We start from the raw sequence: 9,731 nt of genomic DNA, 5'->3' as shown, positions 1-9,731 counted from the left end.
TCATGAGCTGAAATAAAAGATCCCAGAAATTTTCCATCCGCACAAAAAGCGAATTTACCTCAAATTTTGCTCACAAATTTGTTTAGATCCCTGTTAGTGAGCATTTCTCCTTTGCCAAGATAATCCATCCACCTGACAGGTGTGGCATATCAAGAAGCTGATTAAACAGCATGATCATTACACAGGTGCATCTTGTGCTGGGGACAATAAAAGGCCACTCTAAAATGTGCAGTTTGGTCACACAACACAATGCTACAGATGTCTCAAGTTTTGAGGGAGTGTGCAATGGGCATGCTGACTGTAGGAATGTCCACCAGAGCTTTTGACAGAGATGCAATGTTAATTTCTCTATCATAAGCCGCCATTGATGTCGTTTTAGAGAATTTGGCAGTACGTCCAACTGGCCTTACAACAGTAGACCACGTGTAACCACGTCAGCCCAGGACCTCCACATCTGGCTTTTTCACTTGCAGAATCGTCTGAGACCAGCCACCCGGAGAGCTGACGAATCTGTGGATTTGCACAACCAAAGAAGTTCTTCACAAACTCTCAGAAACCGTCTCAGAGAAGCTCATCTGTGTGCTTGTCATCCTCATCTGGGTCTTGACCTGACTGCAGTTCGGAGTCGTAACCGACTTCAGTGGGCAAATGCTCACCTTCGATGGCCACTGGCATGCTGGAGAAGTGTACTCTTTACAGATGAATCCTGGTTTCAACTGTACAGGGCAGATGGCAGCTGAATGGCGACATGTAGGTGAGCGGTTTGCTGATGTCAACATTGTGAACAGAGTGCTCCTTGGTGGCGATGGGAAGGCATAAGCTATGGACAACGAACACAATAGCATTTTATCGATGGCAATTTGAGTGCACAGAGTTACCATGACGAGATATACTGTATTCTAGTAATGGGTCATCATATATAACTACTGCTGTACACACCTTTCCTAGTCATATACTATGCATACTGTCTACACACCATTATATACATCCACACACACACACACACACACACACACACACACACACACACACACACACACACACACACACGCACACACACACGCGCACACACACACACACACACACACACACACACACACACACACATACACATACACACACACACACACACAGATTCCAAAATAAATGATCAGAACGAGTAATGTCATAGTTTGGTGTGTATATACAGTGCCAGTCAAAAGTTTGGACACACCTACTCATTCAAAGGTTTTCTTTAATTTTACTATTTTCTACATTGTAGAATAATAGTGAAGATATTACAATTATGAAATAACAATATGGAACAATGTAGTAACCAAAAAAGTGTTAAACAAATCAAAATATATTTGAGATTTGAGATTATTCAAAGTAGCCACCCTTTGCCTTGATGACAGCTTTGCACACTCTTGGCATTCTCTCAACCAGCTTCATGAGATAGTCATCTGGAATGCATTTCAATTAACAGGTGTACCTTGTTAAAAGTTAATTTGTGGAATTTCTTTCCTTCTTAATGGGCTTGAGCCAATCAGTTGTGTTGTGACAAGGTAGGGGGGTATACAGAAGATATCCCTATTTGTTAAAAGACCAAGTCCATATTATGGCAAGAACAGCTCAAATAAGCAAAGAGAAACGACAGTTCATCAATAGTTTTAAGACATGAAGGTCAATCAATCTGGATAATTTCAAGATCTTTGAAAGTTTCTTCAAGGGCAGTCGCAAAAACCCTCAAGCACTATGATGAAACTGGCTCTCATGAGGACAGCCACAGGAAAGGAAGACGCCCCATCGATAAGAGACAATACTGTGCAGCTGTGTTCTTTGACCTGGCCAAGGCTTTCGACTCTGTCAATCACCACATTCTTATCGGCAGACTAAACAGCATCGGTTTCTCAAATGACTGCCTCGCCTAGTTCTCCAACTACTTCTCAGACAGAGTTCATTATGTCAAATCGGAGGGCCTGTTGTCCGGACCTCTGGCAGTCTCTATGGGGGTGCCACAGGGTTCAATCCTCGGGCCGACTCTTTTCTCTGTATACATCAATGATGTCGCTCTTGCTGCTTGTGATTCTCTGATCCACCTCTATGCAGACAACACCATTCTGTATACTTCTGGGCCTTCTTTGGACACTTTGTTAACTAACCTCCAGATGAGCTTCAATGCCATACAACTCTCCTTCCGTGGCCTGCAACTGCTCTTAAATGCAAATAAATGCATGCTCTTCAACCTATCGCTGCCCACACCTGCCCGCCTGTCCAGCATCACTACTCTGGACGGTTCTGACTTAGAATATGTGGACAACTACAAATACCTAGGTGTCTGGTTAGACTGTAAACTCTCCTTCCAGACTCACATTAAGAATCTCATATCCAAAATGTAATCTAGAATCGGCATTGTATTTCGCAACAAAGCATCCTTCACTCATGCTGCCAAACATACCCTCGTAAAACTGACTATCCTATCAATCCTTGACTTCGGCGATGTCATTTTCAAAATAGCCTCCAACACTCTACTCAGCAAATTGGATGCAGTCCATCACAGTGCCATCCGTTTTGTCACCAAAGCCCCATATTCTACCCACCACTGCGACCTGTATGCTCTCGATGGCTGGCCCTCACTTCATATTCGTCACCAAACCCATTGGCTCCAGGTCGTCTATAAGTCTTTGCTAGGTAAAGCCTCGCCTTATCTCAGCTCACTGGTCACCATAGCAGCACCCACCCGTAGCACGCGCTCCAGCAGGTATATTTCACTGGTCACCCCCAAGGCCAATTCCTCGTTTGGCCGCCTTTCCTTCCAGTTCTCTGCTGCCATGACTGGAACGAACTGCAAAAATCACTGACGCTGGAGACTCATATCTCCCTCACTAGTTTTAAGCACCAGCTATCAGAGCAGCTCACAGATCACTGCACCTGTACATAGCCCATCTGTAAATAGCCCATCCAACTACCTCATGCCCATACTGTTATTTATTTAGCTCCTTTGCACCCCAGTATCTCTACTTGCACACTCATCTTCTGCACATCTATCACCCCAGTGTTTATTTGCTATATTGTCATTACTTTGCCACTATGGCCTATTTATTGCCTTACCTCCCTTATCCTACCTCATTTGCACACACTGTATATAGACTTTTTCTATTGTATTATTGACTGTACGCTTGTTTATTCCATGTGTAACTCTGTGCTGTTGTTTGTGTCGCACTGCTTCGCTTTATCTTGGCCAGGTCGCAGTTGTAAATGAGAACTTGCTCTCAACTGGCCTGCCTGGTTAAATAAAGGTGAAAAAATACAAATAAAAATAAAAGAGTTACCTCTGCTGAAGAGGATAAGTTCATTTGAGTTACCAGCCTCAGAAATTGCAGCCCAAATAAATGCTTCACAGAGTTCAAGTAGAGACACATCTCAACATCAACTGTACAGAGGAGACTGCGTGAATCAGGCCTTCATGGTTGAATTGCTGCAAAGAAACCACTACTAAAGGACACCAATAAGAAGAAAAGACTTGCTTGGGCCAAGAAACAGGAGCAATGGACATTAGACTGGTGGAAATCTGTCCTTTCGTCTGATGAGTCCAAATGTGAGATTTTTGGTTCCAACCGCAGTGTCTTTGTGAGATGCAGAGTAGGTTAATGGGTTATCTCCGCATGTGTGGTTCCCACCGTGAGGCATGGAGGAGCAGGTGTTATGGTGCTTTGCTGGTGACACTGTCTGTGATTTATTTAAAATTCAAGGCACACTTAACCAGCATGGCTACCACAGCATTCTGCAACGATACGCCATCCCATCTGGTTTATGCTTAGTGGGACTATCATTTGTTTTTCAACATGACAATGACCCAACACACCTCCAGGCTGTGTAAGGGCTACTTGACGAACAAGGAGAGTGATGAAGTGCTGCATCAGATGACCTGGCCTCCACAATCACCCGACCTCAACCCAATTGAGATGGTTTGGGATGAGTTGGACCGCAGAGTGAAGGAAAACCAGCCAACAAGTGCTCAGCATAAGTGGGAACTCCTTCAAGAAGAGTTGGAAAAGCATTCCAGGTGAAGATGGTTGAGAGAATGTCAAAAGTGTGCAATGCTGGCATCAAGGCAAAGGAAGGCTACTTTGAAGAATCTCAGATATAAAATATATTTAGATTATTTTAACACTTTTTTTGGTTACTACATGATTACATTTGTGTTATTTCATAGTTTTGATTTATTCACTATTATTCTACAATGTAGAAAATAGTTTTAAAAATGAAAACCTTTGAATTATATTTATGTATTTATTTATTTTGGACTCTGATGTTGCTTGTTCTGATATTTCTTAATTTCTTAATTTTATTTTGGGGATTTGTGTGTATTGCTTCGTATTGCTAACGTTACTTGCTAGGTATGTTTCACTGTTGGAGCAAGAAACATACGCATTTAGCTGGACCTGCGATAGATAAAATCTGCAAAATATGTGTACACGACCAATACACTTTTATTTGATATGAAATCACATTCTACAGAGTTAAACATCATTAAACAACATCATTCAAGTCCATATCATATAGTAACTCTCTAAATTGATCCATAGCAAATTAAGAATGTGCAATGAAATGTTATTGTATTAGCAGAATAAAAAGTTACAGTGCAATTTGCGTAGACATTTTTCAAAACAATAGCTGAGACATTCACTAGATGGCAGTATATGAGGGCAAATAGTCTGATAGCACAGTCATAATTCTGGACCGCACACAACAGACCTCCACAAACCTTTTACTAGTTTTAACTTCGCCAAATCTTTTTTACATCAACAGAATGCAAGCCATCAAGTAAGCCTTGTGAACTGATGGGCACTGGTCCCAATTTCCACGGCCTGAACATACAGTATGAATCATTATTTCCCAGGAGCTATATGAAGCTATTCAAAGGTTACAGTTATTGTCATGTATGACCAAGCACATTTTAAAAGTCATCCTATTCAACATGCGAGACAATTAGGGTCCCATCAATCGAAAAGCCTGATTGGTCATGCGACGCACAGCGGGAAGCGTGAGATGTCGCCGAATTTTTGCAGGGGTCCCATGGGATAGCCATCACACAGGCTCGGGGGACAGATCACCAGCGGAGTCAGGAGTGGTTAGATAGTTGGACAGAGTCTTTTACCCAGAGTGCACTGTAGGGTACACACTGAAACCTTCACCTTGGTAATCATAGCGGTCCGGAAGGGTAGTCTGTCATTCGTTTTGAGCCGCATGCATCACGCACCATCGAGCCGTCCCCCTCTCCACGCACAGGCGCCTTGTACTCAGTCCCGTTTTATTCTTTCAGCGTGATACAGGGAGGAAAATCCGTATCAGAACACTGTGGAATCTAATGTGGATGCAAAACTCGGTTTTTAAAGATTCATGGGGATACTTCAGAGGAAATCTTGACGACCCTGCATGTAATCAGGTAAGATACGATTTTTGTATTATTGATTCAAGCGGTCACTTGTTATTTTTCTGGTGAATGTGCAGTGATTTGTTCAACTTCAAACACCTCTCATGTAATGTCTTGCTGTGTCTTCCTATTCTCAAATGCTGAACTATTTCAATTAGTGATAGAAAACTCCCTTGAGGTGTATATTGGACCATTCATGTAGCGTATGCCTATGTGTACCACATAATATATTAAATACATGACAGAACACCTTTCTTCGTCTGACTATCATGGTATTTTTTATTTTATTTTTATAGTCTAGCATAAATGTGGTCGAGGCATTTTTAGACATTAAAATTACATTTTTTTAAATTGTTTCTAGGATAAAAATGTGTTGCATACACACAGTATTCAAAGAAACCTGAAATGGTTGTTGCTATGTAAAGACACTGCTTTTGGGCTGAACTCCACGACATATGCTGCAATCCCGACAGATGCGTTCAATGAACAACAGTAGGCTAGTTTATTGGGATTGAGGAGACAATTGGCCCCTTGTTAATAGACGTCTTTATGATAATGAAAGCTGACCCAGCTGCCTAGGCCAGTTCTAGCTACACAAAGATTGGTCTCTGGCTGGACTGAAAGAATAATGAGTTGACCCAAATGTATAGTGAAGTGCGCCAAGAAAAACTCTACTTCAGATTCCACCATCAAAATTTGATTTTGGCACATATGTATTTATATACTGAACAAAAAGATAAACGCAACATGTAAAGTGATCATCCTATGTTTCATGAGGTGAAATTAAAGATCCCATAAATTGTCCATATGCACAAAAAGATTATTTCTCTCAAATTTAGTGGACAAATTTGTTTACATCCCTGTTAGTGAGCATTTCCCCTTTGCCAAGATAATCCATCCACCTGACAGGTGTGGCATATCAAGAAGCTGATTAAACAGCGTGATCATTACACAGGGGCATCTTGTTCTGCAGACAATAAAAGGCCACTCTAAAATGTGCAGTTTTGTCACACAATAAAATGCCACAAGTTTTGAGGAAGCTTGCAATTGGCATGCTGACTGCAGGAATGTCCACCAGAGCTGATGCCAGAGAATTGAATGTTAATTTCTCTACCATAAGCCGCCTCCAAAGTTGTTTTAGAGAATTTGTCAGTATGTCCAACCGGCCTCACAACAGTAGACCACGTATAAACACACCAGCCCAGGACCTCCACATCTGGCTTCTTCACCTGCGGGATCGTCTGAGACCAGCCACCTGGACAGCTGATGGAACTGAGGAGTATTTCTGTCTGTAATAAAAAACTACGTTCTGATTGGCTGGGCCTGGCTCCCCAGTGGGTGGGCCTTGTTTCCATGTGGGTGGGCCTATGCCTTCCCAGGCCACTCATAGCTGTGCCAGTTCCCAGTCATGTAAAATCCATAGATTAGGGCCTAATTAATTTATTTCAATTGACTGATTTCCTTACATGAACTGTAACTCAGTAAAATCATTGATATTGTTGCATGTTACGTTTATACAGTACGAGTCAAACGTTTGGACACACCTACTCATTCTATGGGTTTTCTTTAGTTTTACATTGTAGAATAAATGTGAATAATAGGGGTGTGAAGACATCAAATAATAGTGAATAATAGTGAAGACATCAAAACTATGAAATAACATGGAATCATGTAGTAACCAAAAAAGTGTTAAACAAATCAAAATATATTTTATATTTGAGATTCTTCAAAGTCGCCACCCTTTGCCTTGATGACAGCTTTGCACACTCTTGGCATTCTCCTAAGCAGAGAGAGAATGGCAAGAGTTTTTTGTATAGCCTAACTAGGTACAACTAGGGGTAACAAACAGGGTTATTGTGTACAGAACAAGCTACCAAAAACACTTATCATTTGACTTATGCAATTGTTTTAAACCAAGTATTTATTTTAATCAGCAATTCTGATGTTGTGGATTCTCTGAAATACACAGGACAGTATTGTTACATTGTGGGTGTGTGTGTGTGTGTCAACCATCATTTGTTTCATTGTGCTGTAGGCTCACTGTTTCTCAACCTTCTTCAACCTTTTTCTATTTAGGAGAATTGTAATCCAGCAGAAGCTTTACAGTGAACAGTCACAGTCAGGCGTGTACAAAATCCCTAGTTAGATTGGAAAATGTTTTAGTGATATGTGAGCATTCACTTATATTTATAATATGGCCTTTGTGAAAATGCTGCAATGCTTCTACCAATATAAAAAATCAGCTTGACGTTGGCATTAGAGGTTTGGATCTCACACTGAAGCCGCGCACAAACAGGATATTTAATACTGTTCAAAGTCCTCTAAAATGTTGATGATTTATTTTTCTATGACATTCTATGTGTGTTTACCAGATGTATCAAGGACTTCCACACCTAGTAAGTTAGGCCAATCATAGCACAAAAGGCACCATTGGATTTCAGTGGGTCAATCACCATGGACTTTCCAGGACAGTAAGGTCAATGAAATAACATCCACATGTGGATCGTCTGATTAGAGAAAGCTTGGTACAAACCAACACTCCCTGGTGCAATTGGAGATGAACAGAGCTTCCTGTAGTCTGTTTTTGTGTCTGTTTTCAGCTTGGTAAATCCTGCACTGCTGGAAACCTGTATGACGAGAGACATAAATCATGCATATCAATGATCCTATATTAGTCATCTGGATTACCTTCCTCTATCTATCTTATCTCATCTTTCTGCAAGCTGAGTTTTTAACATGATCTAATTCTACCAGGAGATCTCTTGAGGGTTAGATCCTCATTTTTGAGAGTGACCTGGTATTAATGCATGCTTATATAGTGTTCCCACACAGAAATCACAGTATTAGCTCCTGATTTAAGTCATTCTCTATCAGCGATGTTTGTTCATTGAGGGAATATGAGGATAGGATAGAATACCCCCATAGAGATACGTGAGCCAGACTCTCCCTGGCAGATCGTGAGGATCAATAAAGGACAGAACTGTGTGTGTGTGTCTGTGTACGTACATGCGTGCGTGTGTTTGTTTGTGAGTGGGAGGGAGAGAGAAAGACAGAGAGAAGGATAATGTTTTCCGTGCCTGTATGTCTGTCTGTCTGTTTCTGAAAGAGAGAGAGACTGAGGCTCACTACTCACTCAGAGGGAGAGAGACCATCAGGCATGGCTGACGCTCTCAGTCTGAATGTAATTCCTTAATGCACTCCAAAAATCAAAGATCTAATAAGGAGTGGAAGGGCCTCTTCAATAATGAATCCCAAGCAGCATCTCTGCTGCAGAGCAGCAGAGGAAGGGCTGAGGGCTGAGAGGACTCATAAATAACAGACTCTAGGCCTGACACATGCTTCTCCAAAGGCTGGGAATTGCTAATACCCTTCCTCATTTACAACCAGGCCCTGCCTGCACCGTCAGGGAGAAAAAGTACTGTCCTAGTAAATGGGGGTGAAGTCATCAAGGTCTCTTTAATGCTATACAGTACAGTAGACAGTAGCTCTGCTTAATTATCATAAGCTGCAGACCATGGCCATCTGTATGGTGACTGGTTAAAGACATGCTCCGGTGCTTTGGTGACTAAGAAAGTACTTTGCTTTGGGCCGAATGTGTCAATGTGTAGTTCATACATGGATAATCTTTGAGAAGAATTACTGTTTTACCTCAATAAGACACTAAATCCCTAGTTTTAAAGAGACTGTTTTCTTCCAGAGAATCTCTTTAATAGTGTTTCAGAAAAGGAGGAGAAGGGATGTGTAGGTCTTGAGAGGATTTATTTTTAAGGATGCAGGCTTATTAGGTGAAAGGGATACAAGCTAAACTGAGTCATACAGATTTTATTCAAAGATTCATTTTAAGCAATAAGGCACGAAGGGGTGTGGTATATGCCAATATACCACGGCTAAGGGCTGTTCTTACGCACGACGCAACGCGGACTGCCTGGACACAGCCCTTAGCCGTGGTATATTGGCCATATACCACAAACCCCTGAGGTGCCTTATTGCTATTATAAACTGGTTACCAACGTAATTAGAGCAGTAAAAATACATGTTTTGTCATACCCGTGGTATACAGTCTGATTTACCACAGCTGTCAGCCAATCAGCATTCAGGGCTCGAACCACCCAGTTTATAATCAATTGTATTTTATTGTTCTATCCCTCATTATGTCCAGACTGATGACTTGTATTAAAATATAAAGGTTCAACCCTGTTGACGTGACAGCGGAACATTAATAGTTAGCCAGTTATGTTCAGTCTTGTATTATTTGTTGTCACAGGCGTTTTCATATTACACATATTTTTTCTCTGTGTATTTGAGGCAAAAACCC

At 41.4% G+C, this 9,731-nt stretch overlaps 2 protein-coding genes across 4 annotated transcripts in view; one reads left to right on the top strand and one right to left on the bottom strand.

Annotated features, from left to right (window-relative positions):
• Positions 1-463: 463 nt before the first annotated feature.
• The window catches only part of LOC115168904 (uncharacterized protein DDB_G0271670-like), a gene marked incomplete at its 5' end in the record, with an annotated part of 12,145 nt that continues 2,877 nt past the window's right edge, over positions 464-9,731 (bottom strand). Inside the window, one exon of the mRNA XM_029724424.1 lies at positions 464-510. Within this exon, the coding sequence (XP_029580284.1) occupies positions 464-510 (47 nt within the window). The remainder of the gene's footprint in view (positions 511-9,731) is intronic.
• Positions 4,866-9,731, top strand: part of LOC115168487 (poly(rC)-binding protein 4) — a 51,906-nt gene continuing 47,040 nt past the window's right edge. For 2 of the 3 annotated variants that reach the window (XM_029723824.1, XM_029723825.1), the window contains exon 1: positions 4,866-5,428. The gene's annotated coding sequence lies outside the window, so the exon portion shown is untranslated. The remainder of the gene's footprint in view (positions 5,429-9,731) is intronic. The other variant, XM_029723826.1, reaches the window with a different exon arrangement.

This window comes from Salmo trutta, chromosome 30 (assembly GCF_901001165.1).
Source record: "Salmo trutta chromosome 30, fSalTru1.1, whole genome shotgun sequence".
In the NCBI taxonomy this organism is placed as follows: Eukaryota; Metazoa; Chordata; class Actinopteri; order Salmoniformes; family Salmonidae; genus Salmo; species Salmo trutta.
The sequence above is the reverse complement of the archived record's forward strand: the minus strand, read 5'-3'. Positions and strand labels throughout refer to the sequence as shown.